At 43.3% G+C, this 26,168-nt stretch overlaps 1 protein-coding gene across 2 annotated transcripts; it reads right to left on the bottom strand.

Annotated features, from left to right (window-relative positions):
* Positions 1–5,738: 5,738 nt before the first annotated feature.
* LOC148342327 (uncharacterized) lies at positions 5,739–25,264 on the bottom strand. Of its 2 annotated transcripts, none has more exons than XM_088288314.1 (3): positions 25,064–25,264; positions 20,365–20,568; positions 5,739–6,283 (listed from the first exon to the last, which is right to left on the bottom strand). In XM_088288314.1, the coding sequence occupies exons 1-3, from the start codon at positions 25,185–25,187 to the stop codon at positions 6,087–6,089; spliced, it is 525 nt and encodes a 174-aa protein (XP_088144440.1). In that variant the 5' UTR covers positions 25,188–25,264; the 3' UTR covers positions 5,739–6,086. The 2 variants fall into 2 exon arrangements, with proteins under 2 accessions (XP_088144440.1, XP_088144439.1); XM_088288313.1 differs by having other exon boundaries at positions 19,710–20,568.
* Positions 25,265–26,168: the final 904 nt, after the last annotated feature.

Genomic DNA, 26,168 nt, shown 5'->3' on the forward strand with positions numbered 1-26,168 from the left:
AAGTGCATCTACTCAAACAAGAAAAAGCAAGCAGAGGTGATGTTTGCTGTAAGTTTTGTGGCAAGAAGCATGAGTGGAATAAAAAGAAGTGCCCTGCTTTTGGAAAAAAGTGTAAAAAATGTGGGAAGGATAATCATTTTGCTGCTATGTGTAAGACAAAAAATGCACATGGTAAAAATGATAGAGCTGTGAATGCAATTCAAGAGCAAGATAAAAAAGAATATGAAGATATTATGATGATAACCCACATCGTTGAGACAAAAGAGAACGTGAACCAAATTGGAGACAGACATACTCCAGAAAAACAACTCTTTGCTGGTATGCTAATTGACACTACACAAGTTAAATTTCAAATAGACTGTGGAGCGAGCTGTAATGTCATTCCTGTGCATCACTGAAGTGAAATATGGTTTATTAATGTTGTTTTACCACATAAATGCTGCATAATAACCATTTTATACCTATATACATGCGTTAGTAGATGTCTGTGTCTGTGTTATGAGAATGGGAATAATTGGAGGGAATTTGCACAGGCTGTGTCTATGTGTTATGAGAATGGGAATAATTGGAGGGAATTCGCACAGGGCCTAAGCACCAGGAATGTCTGACTCATGCGAAAAGGTACAGCCGATAACGAAAAAAGGGAGTATCGAAAAGGGAGTAAGGATTGGCAAAGGCCAAGGTTGTGCAAAGGGCCATGCAAACCATCAAAGCGCACTCGAACGGGAGGGGATGGGGTGCGATATTGGCTATAAGAATGTGACGGAGGCAAAACGTAAGTGGAGTCGGCTGAGGGTTCTACGCGCGGACGCCCAGCATCGTATTTTTTGCTCGCATTACTGAGGACGCCGGGGCTCTCCGTCCTTCCAGCACACGGTAATGAGATTTATGTATTGCATGTAATCTATGAGCTGAGATACAATTGTTGCTTGCTTGCTTGCTTGTACACTTTATACTGTGGGTTAAATAAAATGTGCCGCTTGTTTAACGCAGTGAAGTGTTTGTTGTCCATGTAAGTCGCCGACGATCCGCGATCCTGAAGTTAATAATAAGTCATAGCAATTGATCATGAGTTGTGACTATTATATTATTTGATACTGTAATTGATTATAAGCAGTGTCTACTCAAGGGCTCACGCTTGTCTGATTGGATATAACAGACAACTTAACCCATTGTAGCCTGGCGATTGGGTATCAGTCTCGCTACTAGTCACTCTTATTGATGCTGTAATTGATCATAAGCAGTATCAGAATTGTTTCAAAACAGGATTACAGAGTTACATGCGGGACAAAATTTACTTGTCAGGAACTGTCCTTACTTGAGGCCGAGGCCAGACCTACAGACCAGCATGACGGTCACCGGCTGAATGGGGACACCTCAGGTGAGATTGGCCGTGCCGTGCATCAGATATTTCTGGCCCTGTTGGGGCCGATGTGGCTGTGTCTTTCAGGTGAGGAAGGGGGAGACAGGCCTGGTCTATGTGGCCAGGGCGAGACGGGAATGGAGTGAGACTTCCGGCAGTGACCCATCCAATAATGTCGTCATTCCGCAGCTGTTCCAGTTGGCCGTCCATAGGGCGTGTCCTTCCGGTTACGGACATCATGTGAAACAGTCCATCAATGAAAAAATGCTAATCAGTCTCAGGAGAACACATTTTTTTTTACATCATTTTGCACGACATCAGAAAAGGAAAATGTGGGATTGGATTAAGGAGCGTTACTAAAAATTGTTGTACTTGCAGGTTCAGGTGGCCAAGAGGGCAAAAAATAATAAAATAAAAAAAATGAAAAAAAAGGGGTGGGGCAGCTAATGCATGCAGCTCCCTTTGCACCTGCGCCTTCCGCTTCTGCTGCTCCTAGGCAAGGTTCGGGTGACGCGGCACCACAGCAGACTGGCTGTCCGTACCCGGCCGGTCAACGAGGTCGGGATTGCGGTAACAGAGGTAGGGGTGGTTATAAACGGGGGTTGTGAGTGGGGTGTGCTCTTGCTGCGGGGTCACTGGGTGATGAACTATCCATACCGAGCCACTTTCTGGAATGTGCCATCCTCTGGTCCTGTGCCATTCCTGTCGCCCAGAGCTCAACCAGCGCAGGGGGCGCCACCGTTACCCACTCCCAACGCACTCTTGACACCAACCCGCTGGTACCCCATTCCATGACAGGGGGCCGCGGAGCATATGTGGTGCTCTCCTCCATTCCACTGGCTGAACTGAAACATCTGAGGGCAGCTCTGAAACCTGGTTCTCCATCCTCCCGCGGTGGGTATGCCCTGTTCCTGATCCAACCTCCACCCATTCACCAATTGACCCAGTACCTTGTACACTGTACATATGATCGCACACATGATTTGGTTTATCAAAATGCATTCATTCAAATTTAGTCAGGAGTTCATCTTGCATTAGGATTATATATGTGCGATGTCTACCGGCGTTGCCTCGCATGCGTGCCTTGTCCCTGAGCAGCAGAAATTGTATGAATTGTTTACTTTTGCTGAGCCACAAATCGCATTGACTATTGATGCGCGTCTTCATACTAAAGATCTAGGCCCCATGGTAAAGCGGTGTGTAGAGGCGGTTGGCTGGGTTCAGACGTCTATATTACGAATGTTGAATACTCCGCGTCACTAACAAGGTATCATACTTCAGCACCCACTACAAATTCTTCGGTTTTGGGAACGTGACTAAATTTCTAAATTTCACGAGACGGGTCACTCGGGAGAGGTAGCTCTGTGTGCGTCTCTGCCGGAGGGTTTGTGGACACGGGGCCCGACTGATTTTGGGCTCTGCTCCACAGCTCCCCCAATATTTTTACTGTCTCTACACCCTCGCCCAGTTGACAGAATCAGAGTTGGCACAGCCTGGAGGTGGAGGGAGGCATTCGGGAGACAATAGGAGGTGAAGACTGCAGCGGTTCTTGGAGCTGTCTACGTCTTGGAGAGCACCTTTTCTTCCCGTAAAAAATGGTTTAATTTGGTATCTGCGTAATTCTAGTTTTGGGATTTTTTTTTAATTTTTTTATTTTTATCATAAATGGTTCCTATTTCATTTGGTTTGATTTGAGGATTTGCCAAAAAAGGGTCAAAATTGGAGGATTAGCTCAGGGCTGAATTTATAATCTTTAAACAGTTAGATATTTCAACTCAGTGAACTACATTTTCTTTAATTCAGGAATAATTTGCCCATCTTGCAAAGCCAAATTCTAACATTGTGCCATATTATATCTTATCATATATTATCATTCGGACATAAATGCGAACCAACACTGCTGGATTGTGGTGATTATCGGCAAAACTAAATGTATACGTAGGAAAATTGTTTCTGGGGGCAATGCCTGTGAGGATGCCACTGTCTAGATTGTATTCAAAGAAAGCTTTTACAACAGTCTGGGAATTGAAATAGATATAGATATAAAATTTGGTGGGTCTACGTTAATTACAATATCTTATTCAAGTGACTGATACAAGCTTCACAAACAAGTTTAAAAAGGTGATTGAGTGCAATTAATGGTTACCAGACGAACAAGTGTGTCTGCACATAGACGAGAATGCAAGTCAGTAAATAAAGACACACAAGCTTGCAGCATCACTGGACCTGCGTGACTTCTTAAGATAGAAGACAGAACATTACATGGTACCAGGTCGCGGGTCAAGAAAAGGACTGACGCGAGATGGACTCCGTAAGGCCACCAGAAGCGCTGAAAATGACGGGAAATGTGGACGCGAGTTGGCGGGCTTTCAAGCAACAATTCCAGCTCTACCTTGCTGCCGTGGGAGTCGGAAACAGAGCGGACGAAAGAAAAATAGCCCTTTTGAGAACCAATGCCGGAGCCGAGGCCATTGAGGTATTCAACACCTTTGTTTATGATGAACCCGAAGATAAAGACACGTTTGAAAAGGTCCTGTGAATTTAATTGTAGATACACTTGCTGCAAAGACATTTTCAAGTCGGACCTTTCAAGAGAAGCTATATCGTCCAACACTCACTCAGTGGTGCGTAAGTGTGTTTCTGGATATTATTTGTCCAGCCGTGGTGCCATAAATGATGGTATTTTGATGTGGATTCATTCAAGTAGGACAAAGTAGGACTTCACTGAAGGCACCTTAAATTACTTCCATACCCTGGAAGGTCACTGACCTGGCGAGAGAATTGCCCCCACCATAAACAATGCTCAGGCCTATTTTCTCTCAGGGCAGTATCTGGTTACATCGGAACTTCAGAACCAAGACTGGTCACTTCTGTGAGCTCCAGTCCCTTCATAGTTACATAAAGAGAATTACTTCCCATATCTATATTAGGCCATTTAAAAATATACGACTTTTTTTTTATTTATTTCAATGTATATTTAAGCTTGCTTATGTAATAATACAATATTTATTCAATTATTTTAATGTTAAATTATATCAATATGAATTTAAACCTTTTTATTTCACTCTTGATTTTGTCTTAACATATTTGTTAATTTGAATATGTATGCAATTTAAATTATTCTATCCAGCCAGCCATTTTCTGCCGCTCATCCGGAGTTGGGTATTTGAATTTATTTAATATGTAAGTATTTTTTGTATTTCAATATTTATTTCAAGATTAGGACTCTTCTCAATGAGTTCAATAGTTATAAAATGTTTTATATTTCATATTAATTTAATTAGGTCTGTAAGTGGTTGCCAATTTTAAAATTTCCCTCTTTCATTACATAAATAATCCAATGTATAAAAAATATAATATAGCATGAAAAAAAATATTTGGTATATTTGACAAAATGATACGTTTTTTCCAAAGTGAGATTCTGCTTAGCAACAAACCTCAAACACTTGATAGAGCTCAACCTAGAAAGTGTATTTAGCCAGTCAGAAATTTATTCAGAAAGCGAAATATTAAATGTATCTGAGGGGATATTTGAAGAGTTTGAGTTTTGTTCAATGGACCATACATATACGAGCCAGCCTAACACAGCGAGAAAACCAGCGCTGACTCCAGTCGCCATCAGGTTGAGAGAAACTGAGACTACTTGCGTTTCTCTTTCTGGCTCTTTTTCGAGTTCAACTTCGAGTTCAGTTTTTCACCTTTTCACACAGCGTAATGAAGGCCAGTTGAGCAAGTGGAACAAGTGATTTTATTGATGATTGTGGAAGGCACCGATTTCATAAGCACCGTTTCTTCTCACACCTTTTCCATTAAGTACGATTAAAAAGACAACTGAAAAGCATAATGTTAAAAAATGTTATTCCAGGCAAAGGCAATTAATTTTATTTCCACGTTTGATGTAAACACACAAAAAAAACTCATCATCACTCAGACACAATGGTTCTTCTGGCACTGATCACATTGGCTTCATGTCAATAAAAAAGCTTTGCAAAATTGAATTTATCATATTTCATTCAAAATCACATTTACACCTTACTACAAAGTCGGTTCCTTCAGTTTTTTGTTTTCTTTTTTTTAAGCTTCAAGGATCGCTGCTTTTCTCACCAGCACAATCGTGTCTCGCAGCAGTACGTTTAGTGAAGAATTTTTTAGCACAAACGCTGCAACTGAATGGCTTGTCTCCACTGTGTGTTCTTGTGTGGCTTCGTAAACTTGACTTTACAGAGAAGCTTTTGCCACAAACTGAGCAGGAAAAAGGTTTTTCTCCACAGTGCGTTCTTGTGTGATATGTTAAACTTGAATTTTGAGAGAAGCTTTTAACCACAAACTGAGCAATAAAAAGGGTTTTCTCCAGTGTGTGTTCTGTTGTGACAAGTTAAACTTGACTTTACAGAGAAGCATTTTCCACAAACTGAGCAGGAAAAGGGTTTTTCTCCACTGTGTGTTCTTGTGTGGATTGTTAAACTTGAATTTTGAGAGAAGCTTTTACCACAAACTGAGCAGGAAAAAGGTTTTTCTCCACTATGTGTTCTTATGTGCAGTTTTAAAGAGAATTTTGAAGTTAATGATTTCCCACAGTGAGAACATACCCAACTGTTAGTGTGACATGCCCTTTCACGTTTGGCTTGCCCATCATCATCATCATCATCATCAGGAGAGCGTGATAATGTGTCCTCATTATGTGCTTGTGATGGTCCCCAGTGGTCTTCATCACCTTCTGTTGTCACGTGATGACTTGAGCTGCTGCTTGGAGGCTCCGCCCCTCTCTTGTCCTCACGCTCATCCTTGTTTTCATTTCATCTTCAGTCTTTATAGGGAGAACATTCACTGGTGACTTGTTGATCTCCTGCTCCTCCTCCTTTTTGATGTGAGTCAGGTCTGGCACCTCTTTCACAGAACGGAGATAGTATTCACTGACGTCTGTAGGACACAAAGACAAACACACATTTGTTTGGTCAAGTCAAAGCTCATGCGGCGACTTTGTCTTATATTGTTTCTACAGTGCGGCACGGTGGCCGACTGGTTAGCATGATGGCCTCACAGTGAGAGACATCATCGGGCGTGGGTTCAATACGGCTCCGGCCATCCTGTGTCGAGTTTGCATGTCCTCCCCGTGCCTGCGTGGGTTTCCTCCGGGTACTCCGGTTTCCTCCCACATTCCAAAAACATGCATGGCAGGCCGATTGAACACTCTAAATTGCCCCTAGGTATGAGTGTGAGCGCGGATGGTTGTTCGTCTCTCTGTGCCCTGCAATTGGCTGGCAACCAGTTCAGAATGTCCCCCGCCTACTGCCCGAAGATAGCTGGGATAGGCTCCAGCGACCCAAAGTGAGCAGAAGCGGTACAGAAGATGGGGATATATATATATATATATATATATATATATATATATATATACATACATACATACATATATATACACTTTATATATATAAATATATATATACGTATACACTTTACGCAAGTGTCCAAATTCACGCGGCCTCCGGGAACTAGCCTTATAATCGGTCCTCGTTTCCATGGAGTTTCCATGGAGACGGGCCCTGAGTGAAGGCTATGAGAATGCAACCTTCGCAGCCTTAAAATCCTCGCTCTTCTTCTACGCCGTTCTACACTCGCAAGATGCAAACAAACAAAGCCACGTGTTCCGCCTCATCGGAGTGCACTTTCAGATGTAAGTATATGTTATTTATATGTAATATTAAGACAGCACTCATGAGAAATATTGGGCAGAAATGTTTGGATATTTAGCTCCAGATTAAGATAATTTTATTCGTTGCGATATCGGCCAAATATAACTAATGTAGCTCTAAGAACTATTGCATAGGAGGTACGGCTGAAACATTTGAATTGCCTTATTTCTGCATGTTAGCATTATTTTATTTAATCTTTCCCTTATGTTTTAGGGAGCAAGGAGATGACCGCGCTGATCAAGCTGCGCGGGGAGTACGACGGCCTCTTTACGGGGGCCAAGTTCTCCGCAGCCACAGCATGGAGGCAAAAATACAATTTCTATCGGGAAAAATATTTGACGGGTTATTGTCTTATTTATTTCCATCCATTTAAACTCAAAATATCAAAAAGAAAACGCATAAGAATGGTGAGACCCACTATAGCAATTTTAGGTTCCATTCATCAGCCATTTGTGTTTGAATTAGATTTGCGCTAACACGCAGCTGTTTATCCTAGCACAGAATGTGCCCTGTATAAATTCAATGTACCTCCTGCAATGTACTCCCCAATTACTGATATTAATGAATAATATACGAATCACCCTCCACATTAACATGATAAAACGCACTGAAACGGTCATGAACTAATGTACTGAAGTACATAAATCTGCATGTTACCCATAACACCAGGATTTCTGACTAATATTTGCATCTTTTTTACCCATTTTTTCTTCCTTTATTTTTGCATGCATTTTTATTTATTTAATACAGGACCATCGTGGAAAAGCTCGAGCTGCAGGGCAAAGTGACGCCCCTGCAGGCAAAAAAAAAATGGGATAATTTAAAAATGAAGTATAAAGTATGGAAGTCCACATTTCTTTTTCTTGTGTGTGAAAATGAAGATATAATTGTTTTATCTTTTTGCTTCTTTCCATAAAGGATTGCAAAAACCCAGGCACTGGCGAAGGGGTGGCAGGGAGGGCTACTGCCGATACTTGGCCCTGGTTCGAACTTATGGATGGAGTGCTCGGACAGAGTCCATCACCCCCCCTGTCCTAATTGCCTCCATCCCTGAGGAAAGACCAGGGCCAAGTCAGGCCAGCCCGGAAGAACTCCCAGGGCCAAGTCGGGCCAGGGTGACGCAAGAGGAGGAGGAGGAGGAGGAGGAAGAAGAAGAAGTCGTAGAAGAGGAAGAAGAGCGAGGCCAAAAGCTGGAGCAACGACTGAGAGGGAGAAAGCGAAGGAGAGAGGATGAAATTATCAGACTTTACAGACATGATTTAGCAATGCGGAGACAGGAATTGGAGAGACAGAGGTTGGCAGAGGAGGGAAGGGCAACTGAGAGGAGGGAGACATTTGAAAGGTTTTTTAGTTTAATGGAAAAAATGATTGATCAAAATAAAAATCAATGCTTGGTGTTCAAGACTAAAATTTAGATAACATTCATTTAAAATTAAACAAAAACCGGGGTACTTTCAAAACAGATGAACTAGTTTGTATCCCAGTCACATCTTGAGATCAGCTTCTTCAGACAAAAGTGAAAAAGCCCAGGTTTGTGAAAGACCAAAACCTTTACAATAATATGAAGACTCCACCATGTCTGTTTTGCTTACAAATTTAATTTATTGAAAAACTGGTGGACAAACAAGGCATAAATTAAGTACATCATAACTCACAGTAACTATTCACAGTAAATAAAAAGCATTCCCCAGTTCATAACTGTTGCAGGATAAACCTGAGTGTGTCAGTGCTGTTTTGCCAATTTTCGCCTGAGCAGGGACTCATTTGGAGCATGGATGGAACCGTTCTTCCAGGACCCATGACATGGATGGGGCACGAGCAAGAGTCCCGATCTTCCTCTCGTGACTTGAAGTGGGGCATCATACCGGTTGCAGTGTCCACTACATCATCCATTACGTGGGGGTTTGCAGGGGTGGCTGGGGCAATTGATGGCTGCCATGTCACTCCAAAAGATGGGATAGATTTATTAACCATTCATTACATTGTATATGAATCTATTTTTCCATCTTCTCATATTTTGCCATGTTTGTGTGTCTGTGCTCTTTGATGATTCAGTTAAAGATTATTTTGTGCCAAAGGTGTGGTGCACCTCCAGGGTGTGGAAAAAGATGGCCCGGAATCTCACCTTCATCATTCTGAAGCGCCGGGCCCACACACCCTGCACCGGCCGCTTGTAAGGAGTGATGACGGGGAGTGGTCGTGTGGTACGGGTACCCTCCATCTGCCAATATGAAGTGCCCTGGAGGAGGATACAACCCTCTTTGGTAAAGGGGGCTGTGACGGAGGACCCTGGAGTCGTGGACTGATCCAAGCCAGCCCATGTAGATGTCCAGAAAGCGACTCTGATGGTCACACACAGCTTGCATAATTATGCTGCTGAAAAGCTCGCGGTTCTTATAAGTCGTGACCATCAAGGTCACTTGGAGGCTTGATTCGGACATGACAACCATCTATTGCTCCAGCAACTTTTGCAAATGCATGGTGCCTCGCCAGCCCTGCAAATGCCTGGGTCACTGCCTGAAGGTCTCCTGCAGTGTTGGGGAAGTGGATGACTCTGTGGCGAAGAGCCACCACTTCCCCAGTGACCCGGTGGATGATGTAGTGGACGGTGGACCGCGGCATCCCAAATGCTCGTGCCTGCGTTAAATGAGTATTTTTTTTCATAAAAACAGCGCCACCGCCCCCTTAACTGAAATTAACTTCAAGTATCACCGCTGTGGTGCCGTATATTATGGAAAAGTCTAAACAATACACCAAAATTTTGCCCTATCCTGGACTGGGTGTGTGTTATCTAGTCGCGCACCCAATGTGAATCATAAAACCTGCGAGGCACATGAGCAGGCTAAAGCGACAACTATATCTTAATCTGTTTTTGTGGACCCTAAATTACAATATCTTATATCTCCTTCCTTGTTGAGGAGAACCTCCGGGATGGGCGTGATGCAGCGCTTTTTGAAGCGTTCTCTGGCCTTCTGGTCACACAGGTCACATGTCACCTCAAACCTGTGGAGAGAACTGGAGGAGTGGCACTTGCAAGCGAGAAGGGGTAAATTACCTCCATTCTGACACTTTCAGTTTTGCATAAATTTTGTGTATTAACGTCAATCAATCATTCACTTGATGCATGAATTTAATTAGTCCAATCTGCCTCCAATAGCAATTTGAAAATCAGTACTTGGGAGTGCAATAGGGATTCAGGTTGATCAGGCCTGTCCGTCCATTGCATCCTACGTGCTGTTCGGGCTTACCGGTGCCCTCAATCAGGTTTCTTTCCTGAGGCCCGTCCCTTAAACATTCTCTCAAACCTCATAGACATGCAAACACTTTTTCTGTCACACTTTCATTCACCAAAAATGTACTTTCCAATGCCACACAAAGACCCCTCCCTCGGCGCGTCCGCCTTGATTACACTGAGATTTGTGCTGGCAGTTCCTTAATTTTGCCTCAATTTAGCCAGAGTATGCCAAAGTTTACAACTGTGGGTCTGTTGATTTTCCCATTCAGTCCCCGCGATGTAGTTTCTCCTGTATCTCCAGGACGTAGCTGATGATACTGCACCTGTGACGTCAAACACCTCATAGATGTGGATGTTAGCAGTCTGGTATTTATGGAATGCTGTCTTGTCCCTTAAAAGTCGTCATGTCAGGGCTGGTGTCGCATAGTCATAAAACATCTGTCGTCCACCTTTGTCACATTTAATACACATCAGTTAATAAATCAGCTGCCGAACTATTTAATCCAACTTTATACTTGGTAAACCTCTCATCAATTGCGAGACATCTCCTGTTCTCAAGACTTTCTTTAAACATGATCATAAAATGTTTCAATTAAAACCTGTCCCAAAAACCTAATCCCTTTGCGTCATGGTCCTTTTTGTCCTGTCATGTTTTTGTTTTGTGTTTGCCCAGCTGGAGTGGGGGCGTTTCCTTCCAGCGCTTGTTCCTGTTCATGTCGTCATGGCTGAAGAGACGCGCCCACCAGCCACGCACCTGTCACTCGTCAAGTCATTGATTACTGCACTATTTAAACACTCCACGCTGACTACTCAGCGTCGGAATATTCCTCTTGCTCATGTCCCAAGTTGTGAATTCTAGACACCTCGTTATTGCATTCCGTGTAACTTGTTCCCGTTCATTGTTAGTGTTTCCGTTTTCTTTTATTGATTTTCTCGGTTGAGCTCGCTCATCAATTGGTTTTCCTTGCCCTTCTGTGGTAAGCGATTTTTGTTTATTTTGTTCCTTGCCTTTTGCAAGCCTTTTTCTAGTGATGGGTAGATGAGGCATCCTGTATCGTTTCGACACAGTGACACAATGTATTGACACTGTGTTGACACTGTGTTGCTGAATACTGACACCTGGTGGACTTGCAGGAAACATTTGACAGGGTCATCTGACACTGATCTGTCAAACTAACTTTATCCAATTCCATTGATTAGCGACGTGATGTGTTTTTATATATCCTATTTCGTATTACTTTCCATCGCACTAATTATTCTCTTATCTAATTTATATATTTAACTGAATTATTGTTGTATTGCACTGGAGAGAGGAGCTCTCGAATCTCGTTGCACACTTGAGCACAATGACAAAGGGATTTCTGATTCTGATTAGGCATTTGCTTTCACATTATTTTTACATACATGCAATTTCATAAAAAAAAAATCTTTGATATTTGAGACGCAGTTGATAAATTAAGTGAACATCTGTCTGAATGCCCAAATAAAAGTGTTGTGAATGACAATGGACTCATTGTAATTCAATATTTTTATTCAAAAGAAATTAGTTTCTCCAGCGTTTTGTTATTCAGTCTATTTCTTTTTTTGAGGCAATTTCCCCCGCCTTTGAGAAAATCCTCTCACAAGGCACTGAAGAGGCCGGTGTGCACAACGTATAAGAGCGGGTCTTCCGTACGTGCAACGTGTCCTGCTGACATATAGCGCTGCACCTCTGAGTGCGCATCAACAGTGACGTCTTCCATCTTGCGGATATTTAACGCAAAGTAATGCGCCAATAACTCGATGCTTGTTTTGAGCGTCCATCCTGTTGACAGATGCGCTTCCTTATGAACACAGTTTGGCGCGCGACCGCTGTGTCGACACGATTCTGGTAGTGGTCACGTGACTTTCTCAAAGCAGTACGCGCACCGACACGGGGTTTGCCCTGGAAGCTCGGCGCGCGCATCGACGCCTCGGTGTCGCTAGACCCATCACTACCTTTTTCGTTCCCGTCGCTATTCCCCTGGTGTCAGTTTTTCCACTCGCGTCTTTAGTTGCACTTTGTCGGTATTGCGTATGATTTTATATATATATAGTGTTCCTGTTTTTGTAAAAATAAATATCTTTGTTAAAATTAATCTCTCTGTGTCTGCGCTTGAAGAGTCCTGATCCTATTTTCCAGCTGTGATGGAAAATACCATAACAAAATATTCCGACCATGGACTCTGCGGACACAGAGAAGATTTACAAGGCTCTGGCCAGCCAAGGACGATTGGTGGGACAGCAGGAGACTGAGCTTGCGGACCCCCGCAACGCAGTTGGCCAGCTGGCCCACCGTTTTGAGAATTTCGATGCCCGCATAGGTAGCCTGCTGTCACGCACTGTCTCGGGTTCCGACCCGATTGCCTTTGCGACCGGAGCTCTCCCGCCCGGCTACCACAGTCGCGAGCCAAATTTACCTCACCCCTCCCATTATGGGGGGGAACCTGGCCTTTGTGGGGAGTTTATTCATTAATGTAGGTTAAATTTCGATCAAGAGCCCCTCACGAATGTTCATGACAGCACCAAGGTAGCATTTATGATGAGTCTCTTGACTGGCCAAGCTAGTGCTTGGGCCATGGCTGTGAGCAATGCCCGACTAGACCTGCGGTCTTCTTTCCCTGCTTTCCTGGCTGAGTTTCAGCGGGCATTCCATCACACAGTTGAGGGAAAGGAGGCTGGAGGTGAACTGTTAGATTGCACTCAGGGCAGCCGATCGGTGGCCGACTATTCCATTTCTTTACGCATTTGCACGGCGGAAAGTGGTTTTGATGACTGTGCCTTACGAACCGTGTTCCGCCGAGGAATAAACTCGGCTTTAAAGGATGAGCTCGCCGTCCGCGAGGTTACGGCATCACTGGAGGAGCTCATCAGCCTGGCGATCCGTCTGGACAAACGCCTGAGAGAGAGAAACCGAGAGAGAGGAGCAGAGCAGCTTCACACTGAGCCAGCGCACCCCCGGGTCCTAGTGCCTCTTCCTTCTGATGAACCTATGCAGCTGGGAGGAGGTCGCCTGGATGAGGTGGAACGACAGCGATGGCTCAGGTCGGGTCTTGCTTCTACTGCGGCTTACTGGGCCACCGGGTGTCTTCATGTCCGACACGACCCTCACGCCGGGCACCACCACAGAAGCAAGGATAATTCTGTAAGTCGGCTATCCGCCACCTCGAGCACCCCGACTCCGGGGAAGAGAACTCAAGCCTCGAGGTCAGAGGACAAATGGACATACGACCTGGGGACACTAAAAGACTTGAGATGGACGGGGAAATTATTGGACTAAGTGCTAGTATCCACATTCGTGCCCTCGTTGATTCGGGAGCGGATGATTGTTTCATTGACCCCGGGTTGGTCGCTAAATTAGGTTGCTCGGTCAGAGAATTAGGAAAACCCGAGAGAGTTTGCAATCTCGACGGGCGACTCCTGGCGGATATTAAACGGGTAACGCAAACGTTAACCTTAAAATTATCAAGTAACCACGTAGAGAAATGGTCCTTTTTTTGTCATGCCCTCCAGAGCAGCCCCGATTGTTCTTGGGTTACCCTGGTTGAGGTCTCACAAACCGGTAATAGATTGGGGTAGGCTGTCTTTTGAAAATTGGAGCCCTTATTGTTATGCCCATTGTTTACGCTCAGTGGAAGAAGGACTTAGTACCCGTGCCACGCCACTTGAGATGATTTGCTTAGGTAATGTTCCTGAAGTTTATCATGACCTCCGCTCCGTTTTTAGCAAAGATAGGGCTCAATCCTTACCCCCGCACCTTCCATATGATTGCGCCATCGAGCTCCTTCCGAACTCGACCCTTCCTTCTGCTCGCCTGTATAAGTATCCCAGCCCGAGCAAACAGCAATGAAAGAATATATCACCAACTCCCTTGCGGTGGGATTGATTCAGCCTTCAAAATCCCCGGTGGGATATGGATTTTTCTTTGTAGAAAAGAAGGATAAGACATTACGCCCTTGTGTGGACTACAAGAGTCTGAACGATATCACATCGCGGTTAAAAATCGCTATCCACTTGCGGTGCTGGACTCTGGTTTTGCTCCGTTGCAATCAGCAACAGTGTTTTCCAAATTAGATTTACAAAGTGCTTACCATTTGGTGAGAATAAGCGAGGGGGATAAATGGAAGACAGCCTTCAAGACGTCCTTCAGGCATTTTGAATATTTGGTAATGCCTTTCGGATTGACCAATGCCCCCGCAGTTTTTCAGAGCCTAATCAATGACGTCTTAAGAGATATGTTGAACGTCTGTTGTTTTGTTTCTCTTGATGACATTTTAATCTTCTTGAATTCCGTGGAGAACACCAACGACACGTCCGGGCCATCTTGCAACGTTTACTTGAAAACAAGTTGTGCGTCAAGGCGGAGAAGTGTGAGTTCCACAAGAATTCAGTTCAGTTCTTAGGCTTTATTATTAAGAAAGGGCAGATTTAGGCCGATCCGGCCAAGACCCGCGCTGTGGTAGATTTTGGGCGACACCCACTAACCCTAAACAGCTGCAGCGTTTCCTGGGTTTCGCGAATTTTTACCGCCGCTTCATTTAGAATTACAGTCACCAAGCATTACCCCTCACTCGTCTCACATCCGTCAAGACAATCTTTATCTGGGATCAAAGGGCTGAAACCGCGTTCCGTGGCCTCAAACGAGCCTTCACCAACCCGCCTATATTGCGTCACCCTAACCCTGAGTTTCCTGTTGTTGTAGAGGTGGACGCTTCTGATTCAGGAGTGGGGGCGGTGCTATCTCAGCGTTCTCCAGTCGACCAGAGACTCCATCCCTGCGCCTTCTTATCCCGCCGGCTCAGTCCGGCTGAGGCCACTACGATGTGGAGAATCGGGAACTGTTGGCGGTGGTCCTCGCGCTTCAAGAATGGAGACACTGGCTAGAAGGCTCCATAGAACCGTTCACCGTGTACACTGACCATAAGAATCTCTCATACATCCGGACTGTAAAAAGACTTAATCCTCGCCTAGCACGTTGGTCCTTGCTCCTCAGCCGATACAATTACACCTTAACATATCTCCCTGGGTCCAAAAACACCAAGCCGGACGCCCTGTCACGCATCCATGATCCAGTGGAGGAGAGGCCGGGACCTGACAGTCTGGTGCCAGACCATTGCTTGGTGGGATCCTTGCAGTGGGAGATAGAGCAACAAATCCAAGGGGCACAGGACGATGCCAACAACCCGTCCGGGTGCCCAGTGGGCCGGTTATTTGTGCCGGCCCAACTTCGCACAGAAGTACTAAAGTGGGGCCAATCCTCCAAGGTGGCATGCCCTCCCGGGGTTCGTCGTACCCTTGGGCTCATCTGTGCATCGAGTAAAGCAACGCATCAGCCTCCAGCGGGGCTTCTGCACCCTTTGCCAATACCTCCACGACCTTGGTCACACATAGCCCTGGACTTTGTCACGGGTCTGCCTGCCTCTCGGGGCAACTCCGTCATACTCACCATTGTGGATCGCTTCTCCAAGTCTGCTCACTTCGTCGCCTTGCCTAAGCTTCCGTCTGCCCTAGAGACGGCCAACCTGCTTGTGCTTCATGTTTTTAGGCTTCACGGAATCCCGACGGACTTGGTGTCCGACCGAGGCCCACAATTCGTGTCCCGGGTGTGGAAGCGATTCTGCCGGTCCCTGGGGGCTACGTCAAGCCTGTCATCCGGGTACCACCCTTAGTCCAATAGACAGTCTGAAAGGACAAATCAGGACCTGGAAGCTGCTCTGCGGTGGATGTGTCTCGATCGGCCATCCTTGTGGGCCAACCATCTGCCATGGGTGGAGTATGCGCACAACACGCTGGTCTCGTCTGCCACGGAGCGCTCTCCCTTCATGACCGCCTATGGCTACCAGCCTCCGCTGTTTCCATCCCAGGAGGGGGTGGTGGAGGTTCCATCCATCCAGTTCCATCTTAAGCGGGCGCATTGCGTCTGGAGGGAGGCCAGGGCGGCCCTGTCCTGCACCGCCGAGCGCAATCGGCGGATCGCTGACCGCCGTCGGCGTCCCGCCCCGGTCTACAAAGTGTTCTGTTCTGCTTCAGGGTTGCATTCACTCACACGATCGCTTGAACTTTCACATGATATATTGTATGCACCACACCTTACTTTAAGCATGTTTTGTTGTGAGTGTGGGACGCAAACCCCACTTTCTCCTTTTTATCATCACTCACCAGACATTAACACTCTACTTTCTTCTACACACCCTAACATTAAACCAATTGAGCATCATAAGACATAGACCGGGAATTATAAACATGAGACACAACAACCCAGTAGAACGCAGCACAGCAAGGGCCACAAATTGCCACGGGACACACACAACGTATAGACAATTGCACAACAAATACATGTCACAATTAACATACAGACAACAGCACAAACACACAAAAGAGCAAGTGAACCACATTGGAACACCCCGAAATCAAGAAACTGTCAACAATATCGGAACACCTTAAAATCTATTCTATATTCCAGCAACCGGAACGCTCCATGCATCGGTCAACCACGTATACCGTGACTGCCCGCTCTTTTACCGTGACTGCGCACTCTTTTTTGAGGTTGCAGTGCGACCATCAGCTCGTCAGCTGTGCACTTCCCTCCACCGTGTATGCCTCTGCAGCGACAAATAATGGCGGTCCGAAAGATCCAATCTTTCCCAGCCTCAGGCCACTTATATACTATACTATACTAACTATACTGAGCGTCACTTTATTGGGATCGCCGTGCACACGTTCTGATAGTCAGCTGTGCATCCCCTTCTTCGACTGCCAGAGCAGGAGTCCCCCTTTTTGACTGCGGGTGCTAATTTCTGTTGCCGGCCGAGCCCCCTACTTATTTCACCTGCGTACGCTTCCAATATTACTAGTAATCCATGCGCAATCTACATTCTATACAAAGCATGCAACCATTCCTGAAGTCCAGAAACAATATATCCAGAAACACTGACAAAATTAAAAATAAATCGGCCACGTCTTTCCACTCTGCAATATAACAAATCAGGAGCCTTCTAATAAACAGGCTCTCCCCTACCTTTGTTCTGATTGTCCAGGCCTGGAATATTGTAGAGTGTGAAGAACAAGCCGCAAGGACTCCCTTTTTGAGAAAATCACGTCGGGGTCACCAAAACTGCTGGAGTTGAGCCATCGAGAAAACGAGAAATATTTCGTAAATGAACCTGAAAAGCCAAACTTACTCCAATGCGTGTTCGTTTTTTGTACTCAAGAAGAAAAGGGTCAAATAAAGACTCAACAACAGCTGATTAGAGTTCCGATATTTTAGTTTCTTCGATTTCTGGATTTGAGGAAATAGTATCTGGGCGTCTTTTTCTTAATCTGACGAGAAACTGTACTCGGACGAGTACAATCGAAAAATGGCGCGCTGATCTCAGCCCAGCCTCACATTTTAAAGGTTTTCTATGTCAAGGGTCATGTAGGTTGAATCGGTCGTCCTTGCTCCCTCCCCCGTTCCACGTTCCACGTCCAAGGCTGACCTTCTCAGGCAGGCGGCAGTCTCTCCGTCTCTCCTGCTCACATTCCCCTGTAATCTCGTCAGTGTACAGATTGTGTGGTCTATGTTTTCCCAGATCAGATTATGTTTTTGGGGTGTTCTTGATCACGCCCCTGTGACGTCCTCCCCGGCCCAACTTGATATGTTTCTATCTTCTATGGCCTATGTGGAAAATGTGTTTTGTCGTATTTTTCCATGAAGTGCGATCTGGTTTGTCATCAGCTTGACCTGAGAAGACTGAATCTGTTTGTTCCGAATGAGAGTGTGGGTCATGAAAATACTATGTGTGCAAGTTTGAGGTCTTACATTTAAACGAAGTCATATAAATTTAGCATATGAATGCATCAGTAAACACCATGACTACAATCCCAGTCAATCTTATCGATGCACTGTACTTCTATTTTCATTTGATGAATGCTTTTTGTTTAATCAATGTTGAACATATTCAATAAATGTGAACCTGCTAAATTAAATAATTGACCTTCTGTCCCATAAGTGTTTAAAATAATGGCAGCAATCGTAATACAATCCTTCACTATTAATCACATAACGCCTACAATAAAGCATAACTTTAACTCTATTGATGAAAGTAAAGTTTAATTTAGGCTATCATGTAACTCAGTGGTGGGCCTTCAAGGTCTTCTCAGCTGGCCAAACATAACCAATAGAAGAAAAAAAATGATCATCATCGTTGCATTGATGTCATATTATAGCTGAGCGTTGTACCAATCAGAATTCCGCTCGCTCGTGTTGCCAGGCAGGTTTCACAATAGCAGGAGTGGGCATTATGCATTCCGAGGCCTTAAGATGCAATTGTGCGAGCATCTCTTCTGTCAAAGTCAATGAGCTTTCAAATTTGTTAGACGGTTGCGATAGCCAATCAGATCACGAGTTGGTTCCAGTGAGCCTTCTCGCTGGCCTTATGCTGAGGGTGATGAATGCGTTTTGTGATTGGATACTCACTTGTGAGGGGGCGGCGCGATGCCGAATGAACACACCCGAAAGTCGTAATTGGCGACCGTTCGAAAATCTAAAATATATTCTTGCTTTTTTTAAACCACAATGGCCGAAGGAGGGAAAAGCATGGATTTAATTGCAGATACACTTGCAAGGACATTTTCAAGTCGGACCTTTCAAGAGAAGCTATATCGTCCAACACACACTCAGTGGTGCGTGAGTGTGTTTCTGGATATTATTTGGTGTCATAAATGATGGTATTTTGATGTGGATTCATTCAAGTAGGACAAAGTAGGACTTCACTGAAGACACCTTAAATTACTTCCATACCCTGGAAGGTCACTGACCTGGCGAGAGAATTGCCCCCACCATAAACAATGCTCAGGCCTATTTTCTCTCAGGGCAGTATCTGGTTACATCGGAACTTCAGAACCAAGACTGGTCACTTCTGTGAGCTCCAGTCCCTTCATAGTTACATAAAGAGAATTACTTCCCATATCTAAATTAGGCCATTTAAAAATACACAACTTATTTTTTCATTTATTTCAATTTATATTTAAGCTTGCTTATGTAATAATACAATACTTATTCAATTATTTTAATGTAAAATTATATCAATATTAATTTAAATAATTTTTGTATGTGAGGGGATATTTGAAGAGTTTGAGTTTTGTTCAATGGACCATACATACACGAGCCAGCCAAACACAGCGAGAAAACCAGCGCTGACTCCAGTCGCCATCAAGTTGCCAACTCCTGACATACCAAAACCTTTAAGAGAAACTGAGACTATTTGCATTTACATGTTTGATGTAAACACACAAAAAAATCATCATCACTCAGACACATTGCTTCTTCTGGCAATGATCACATTGGCTTAGTGTCAATAAAAGAGCTTTGCAAAACTAAATTTATCATATTTCATTCAAAATCACATTTACATCTTACCACAAAGAGTCAGTTCCTTCAGTTTTTTGTTGTCTTTTTTTTAAGCTTCAAGGATCGCTGCTATTCTCACCAGCACAATTGTGACTCTCCGCATGCTGTTTAGTGGAGAATTTTTTAGCACAAACGCTGCAACTGAATGGCTTGTCTCCACTGTGTGTTCTTGTGTGGCGTCGTAAATGCGACTTTCGAGAGAAGCTCTTGGCACAAACTGAGCAGGAAAAAGGTTTTTCTCCACCGTGTGTTCTTCTATGTTTTGTTAAAGTTGACCTATCAGAGAAGCTTTTGCCACAAACTGAGCAGGAAAAAGGTTTTTCACCACTGTGTGTTCTTGTGTGGATTGTCAAATTTATCTTTTGAGAGGAACTCTTGCCACAAACTGAGCAGGAAAAAGGTTTTTCTCCACTGTGTGTTCTTGTGTGGATTGTTAAATTTGTCTTTTGAGAGAAACTCTTTCCACAAACTGAGCAAGAAAAAGGTTTTTCACCACTGTGTGTTTTTCTGTGTCCATTTAAAGACAGCTTTGAAGTGAATGAGTCAGTGTGACATGCCCTTTCACCTTTAGTTTGCTCATTATCATCATCATCATCATCGTGATGAGCGTCTGATAATGTGTCCTCATTTTGTACTTGTGATGGTCCCCAGTGGTCTTCATCACCTTCTGTCACGTGATGACTTGAGCTGCTGCTTGGAGGCTCCGCCCCTCTGTTGTCCTCACTCTCATCCTTGTTTTCATCTTCAGTCTTGATAGGGACAACGTTCAGTGGTGACTTGTTGATCTCCTCCTCCTCCTCCTCCTCCTTTTTGATGTGAGTCAAGTCTGGCTCCTCTTTCACAGAACAGAGATCATATTCACTGACGTCTGCAGGACACAAAAAGACGAACACACATTTGGTTTGGTCAAGTCAAAGCTCATGCGGCGACTTTGTCTTATATTGTTTCTACAGTGCGGCACGGTGGCCGACTGGTTCGCATGATGGCCTCACAGTGAGAGACATCATCGGTTGTGGGTTCAATGTCCTCCCCGTGCCTGCGTGGGTTTCCTCCGGGTACTCCGGTTTTCTCCCACATTCCAAAAACATGCATGGGAGGCCGATTGAACACTCTAAATTGCCCCTAGGTATGAATGTGAGGGCGGATGGTTGTTCGTGTCTGTGTGCCCTGCAATTGGCTGGCAACCAGTTCAGGGTGTCCCCCGCCTACTGCCCGAAGATAGCTGGGATAGGCTCCAGCGACTCAAAGTGAGCAGAAGCGGTACAGAAGATGGGGATATATATATATATATATATACATACATACATACAGTGGAACCTCGGTTCTCGACCATAATCCGTTCCTGAACCCTGTTCGAAAAGCGAATTGTTCGAACACCGAAACCATTCCTTTGCTGCTTGCACTGACTTTCTTTGGAGGCATGATTAGGGGCTAAAACACTTCGTACACCTATATAAAACGCGAGAGCAAAACGCAGCACGTCCACACGCGACAACAGTTGGTCACGAAGAGAGCAAGAGAGCGATCTACACCCGCACGCCGCTCAGCATCCCACCCTCGCGTTGGCACTCACGCGTCGTATCGGCGTTCGAACTCCGATGTTTGTTCGAACTGCGAACACTTTATATATATCAGGGTTCACGGTTAACCACTTCCCGATTGCCCGGGGCAAGTGAAATTTGGCCACGGGCAAGGTAAAATTATGGGCAACTTGCCCGACCGGGCAAGCATTTTTTAAAGCAGCCAAATATCTTTAATTTCGCCGAAAACTGCGATGTGATCTGTTTGTGTGCACTGTATGGTGATGGTTTAACCCAGACACCCCCTTATGTTATGGTTTGGTCCATTGGCCTTATCGGGGGCAATGGGCGGGCGCTACGGGGATCAGTTAGTTCAGTGAATGTCGAGTTAAAGTGGACGACAATAAATCCCGCAGTATTGGAACTCGCTGTAGTTGCATCCTCATTTGAAGTTTGAAAAACACAACAAAAACCTACGATATTTCGGCCGAAAATTGACAGTCGGAAGTTTTCTTCCCTTCTGCGCATGTTTACAAGTGGCGACGAGTTCGTCCGAACATTTCGGATTCCTCTGACATGACTAAAATAGCTCAAATATTTTTAAGTAGACAATTCAGTTGTGAGTAAGGAAGGGAGTAATATTTGATTATTGGCTGTTAATTCATTAGCTCCATGATGTGACCTGACATGTGTTCTGTTTATGCTATGAAACTTATGGAGGCAGCGCCACAGGCACTGGTCCTAAAGGAATACACAAATTTCCCACACTCACAATTTACTCATGTGATTACTCAATTAATAGGCTCTCCTGGATTTAAAATTGATAATCTGGATTGCTGTAATATCGTTTTCCCAATTTATTTTAATTATTAAAACTACAATTAACATTTTCAATAACTGCACAGGATGATACATGCTGTTGTGAGCAGGGTTTCATGGTTGATGATGAAAACAAGATTAATTTATGTTAATCAGATTATATGTTTATTTACATTTGTGGCGCACATTTTACAACCATAAACATTTTATTCTTAGAGAAAAAAAATTGTCACTTGGCCAAGTCGGGCAAGTAATTTGGCCACTCGGGCAAGTCAAATTTTAGTGGCACTTGCCCTATGGGCAAGCAGTTTTTAAAGTTAACCGCGAACCCTGCATATATACACTTTACGCAAGTGTCCAAATTCACGTGGCCTCCGAGAACTAGCCTTATAATCTGTCCTCGTTTCCATGGAGTTTCCATGGAGACGGGCCCTGAGTGAAGGCTACGAGAATGCAACCTTCGCAGCCTTAAAATCCTCGCTCTTCCTCTACGCCGTTCTACACTCGCAAGATGCAAACTACCGAAGCCACGTGTTCCGCCTCATCGGAGTGCACTTTCAGGTGTAAGTATAAGTTATTTATATGCAATATTAAAACATCACTCATGAGAAATATTGGGCAGCATTGTTTGGATATTTAGCTCCAGATTAAGATAATTTTATTAGTTGCGATATCGGCCAAATGTAACTAAGGTAGCTCTAAGAACTATTGCATAGGAGGTAGGGCTGGGCGATAAACCGAAAATTTACCGTTACCGAAATTTAGTACAATGACCGAAATCATTTTGCCCATGTCGGTAAATTCGGTGTTTAAAAAAAAGAAAAAAGAAAAGCCTTTTCTGTCTGCGGCAATGTTCATGCCCCTTTAAGACCGCAACAGCGCCTCTAGTCACGTGACTCCAACAGTCTGCTCGAGAAAGAAAACAGACGTCGCTGTCGTAGCTGGGATTCAAATCCAGAAGCTTTTTCACCACCCACAACACAACCATGTTGTGCTGAAAGTTCAAAGTGAGAAGCAAGGTTCGACAAGTGACAACAGCCCATTAACGGAGGCGACACCATACGAGAGAACGTCTCAGAGGAGGACGCAATAGCCTAGCACATAGCTAAAGATAAAGCTCCTCTAGTTCCAGTGGCGCGCACAGGATTTAAACGCTCCATGGAAGCCATATTTCCCGATATGGACTACATCGGGCCGGGAGCTTAGACATGTCAAGCATTTTGCATCCTCATCCGACTTGTGGTCGGGTCGCAACATGGATCCCTGATTGAGCCTGACTGGGCATTACATAGATGACAAGTGGCGACTGCGCACCAGAGTACTCGAGACGGCACATTTTCCCGATGATGCCCACTTGTTTATTTGGCTTGCATTGACATTTTCTTTCATTTTCTTTAGCATTTTTTTATTTGACATTATTTACATCATGAGAGCATCTTGGCGCAATCTATTTGCAGAAAAAGATTTTGCAAGAGGTACCCTTTTTTTTGTGACATTGTTCAAGTCATGCAAAGCAAGCTATTTTGGAATTTATACAAATGATTTTTGTACTTTTATTTTTCATTGAAAGTAATGTGTACCAGTTGGTCAATAATAAAAACAGTCAATATGCATTTCCTGCATTTATTTTGATTTTTTTTAGTCCACGGGGGGAATTTATCGTGCATTTATCGTTATCGAGGTAAAATTGGTCAATTTCTCGCGATATTGATTTGAGGTCATATCGCCCAGCCCTAATAGGAGGTACGGCTGAAACATTTGAATTGCCTTATTTCTGCATGTTAGCATTATTTTATTTAATCTTTTCCTTACGTTTTAGGGAGCAAGGAGATGACCGCGGCTGATCAAGCTGCGCGGGGAGTACGACAGCCTCTTTACCGGGGCCAAGTTCTCCGCAGCCACAGCATGGAGGTAAAAATACAATTACTATCGGGAAAAATATTTGACGGGTTATTGTCTTATTTATTTCCATCCATTTAAACTCAAAATATCAAAAAGAAAACGCATAAGAATGGTGAGACCCACTATAGCAATTTTATTCCATTCATCAGCTATTTGTGTTTGAATTAGATTTGCGCTAACACGCAGCTGTTTATTCTAGCACAGAATGTGCCCTGTATAAATTCCATGTACCCCCGACAATGTGCTCCCCAATTACTGATATTAATGAATGATATAATCTGCATGTTACCCATAACACCAGGATTTCTGACTAATATTTGCATCTTTTTTACCCGTTTTTTCTTCCTTTATTTTTGCATGTATTTTTATTTATTTAATACAGGACCATCGTGGAAAAACTTCAGCTGCAAGGCAAAGTTACGCCCCTGCAGGCAAAAAAAAAAATGGGATAATTTAAAAATTAAGTATAAAGTATGGAAGTCCACATTTTTTTTTCTTGTGTGTGAAAATGAAGATATAATTGTTTTAATCTTTTTGCTTCTTTTCATATAAAGGATTGCGAGCTAGCGAGCCTGCGCATGTATTTTAAATGTTTGGATGAGGTGAACTACGCACATGTGCACAAAACTGTGCAGGGCCACCCGAGGTTCATTGACACTCACCCGACTACGCCAGTACAAAGTTCATAAATAATTAAGACCAATACGTACTTTTTTTTTTAATTTATTGTGTTTTATCCACTAAAATTGATCAACCGCCATTAATGTTTTCGCCGCAGTGTGCACATATTTTAGATTCAAGCAGAATTCCTTCCATAAGGAATTGCTTGAACAAGATATAAAAAACAGAAAATGCAAAATGTTAAATTTTCAGTTCAAAATTTATACTGGGAAAAACACGGAGTTTACCCCCCACTATTGCTTATTCTTTGGCATATATTTTCTGCACTGATGATTTGGCATAAACAAATGTTCAGCAAACCGACAAGTAAAAGACAATATTTAAAAATAAAACGGCAATAACCTTGAACGATTTCCCCAAACAACTTAATGTTGTGATGCATATTTTTAACGATAGAAAGTCGTTCTTTCCAAAGCAAATGAGAGTAAGACGGGTACAAACCTGCTTTGTGTAACACAAGATGAGGCTGGTTCCAACCTTCGCCCAGCAGTTGAAGATGTTGCTCGTTCTCTTCTTTTTTTCCACAAAGTTCCTCTTTGTACTTGGGTGTCGTTCTTGCGCACATTTTCAAACGCCAATCTCAACAAATCCGCACTTGAGCTCTGCTTGGCGATAACTCGTGTGCTTCTCTTTGTTCGACGAGACAAATGAAAGATGGCGTCGTTTTTTTTTTTGTTTTTTTTTTTTAATAACAAACTTTATTGAACATTTTAAATAGACAGTACAACACAACAGTATCACAAGTTCACTTCAGGTATTAAACTAACATATACATTTTCATCTTTAAATATAATTTACAACGAAGGGTAATGAATGTAGAAAAAAATGTATATTATAAAATAAAATAAAAATACACAGTAAAACAGGAACAATGTCTCTGGATATATGTAATTAAGGCTTTTAAAGGAAAAAGGCATTCAAAAATGTCAATATCTTGTTGCTTTTCTTGTTGTTAATTAATTTAATCGAGTTAAATATGGATTTCAATTCGATCAGGAAAGGGGTAAATCTGGGAGAGGATCTTGAGAATTTCTGTTTGTAGATAAAAAATTTTGCATAAAGAATGATGAAATTAATTAAGTATGCAAAATTGTTATCGTTTGGGTTACTATAATAGCAAACAATATCCTTCAGATTAAGAACACAGGGGGTTTCAGATGGTTTAAAGAAATGAAACGTTAAATCAGCCCAAAATTGCTTTGTGATCATACAGTCAAAGAATAAATGAGAAATTGTCTCAGTTTCATTCCCACAGAAAGAACAAATATTGCTAATATCAATAAATTTGGAAATTAAGGAATTAACCGGATATATATTATGTAAGATATTAAAATGTATCATCTTGGCTTTATTAGTAATACAGTATTTATAAGGTAAAAGCCATGCTTTTTTCCAATTTACGTCCAAAATCTGAGAATTCCAAAAAGATTTCCCTCTGGGCACAATTTTGTTATTTTTTAATAGAATTCGACGTATATGCTGATTATTACATTTTATGTCTATTAATTCAATTCCGTCTAGTGTTAAAATAGAATCTGTAGGAGCA

This window comes from Idiotropiscis lumnitzeri, chromosome 2 (assembly GCF_059441095.1).
Source record: "Idiotropiscis lumnitzeri isolate Australia: NSW breed Sydney's pygmy pipehorse chromosome 2, RoL_Ilum_1.0, whole genome shotgun sequence".
NCBI classification, from domain to species: Eukaryota; Metazoa; Chordata; class Actinopteri; order Syngnathiformes; family Syngnathidae; genus Idiotropiscis; species Idiotropiscis lumnitzeri.